This window comes from Bombus impatiens, unplaced genomic scaffold (genome assembly GCF_000188095.3).
Source record: "Bombus impatiens unplaced genomic scaffold, BIMP_2.2 scf_0406, whole genome shotgun sequence".
NCBI classification, from domain to species: domain Eukaryota; kingdom Metazoa; phylum Arthropoda; class Insecta; order Hymenoptera; family Apidae; genus Bombus; species Bombus impatiens.
Window position 1 is genome coordinate 1549449 of NT_176825.1, and position 281 is coordinate 1549729.

At 65.8% G+C, this 281-nt stretch overlaps 1 protein-coding gene across 1 annotated transcript in view; it reads left to right on the forward strand.

Annotated features, from left to right (window-relative positions):
- Positions 1 to 12: 12 nt before the first annotated feature.
- The window catches only part of LOC112212965, a gene marked incomplete at its 5' end in the record, with an annotated part of 420 nt that continues 151 nt past the window's right edge, over positions 13 to 281 (forward strand). The window contains one exon of the mRNA XM_033321192.1: positions 13 to 279. Coding sequence (XP_033177083.1) covers positions 13 to 279 — 267 coding nt within the window. The remainder of the gene's footprint in view (positions 280 to 281) is intronic.

The window sequence follows — 281 nt, forward strand, 5'->3', positions numbered from 1 at the left end:
AACCCTAACCTCCCCGGCGCCTACTTGGCCTCGTCTGGCTGTTCGGCCAGCAGGCTGTCGCACGTTGGCGTACATCCGCTGGCCTGTCATCAGGCTGGGCTGTCCGGGCATCATACGGAGCAGCAGGTGCAACTAAGCCACGCCGCGGTGGCCGCCGCCGCAGCCTCCATGGGGATGGAATCCCCAGAGTTGGTCGCGGTGGCTCATTACCAGGCGCAACAGCTTCAGCGACAATTGTTGGCCGAGCAGTCGGGTTCGGGCACGATGCTGCCGCCGGCTGC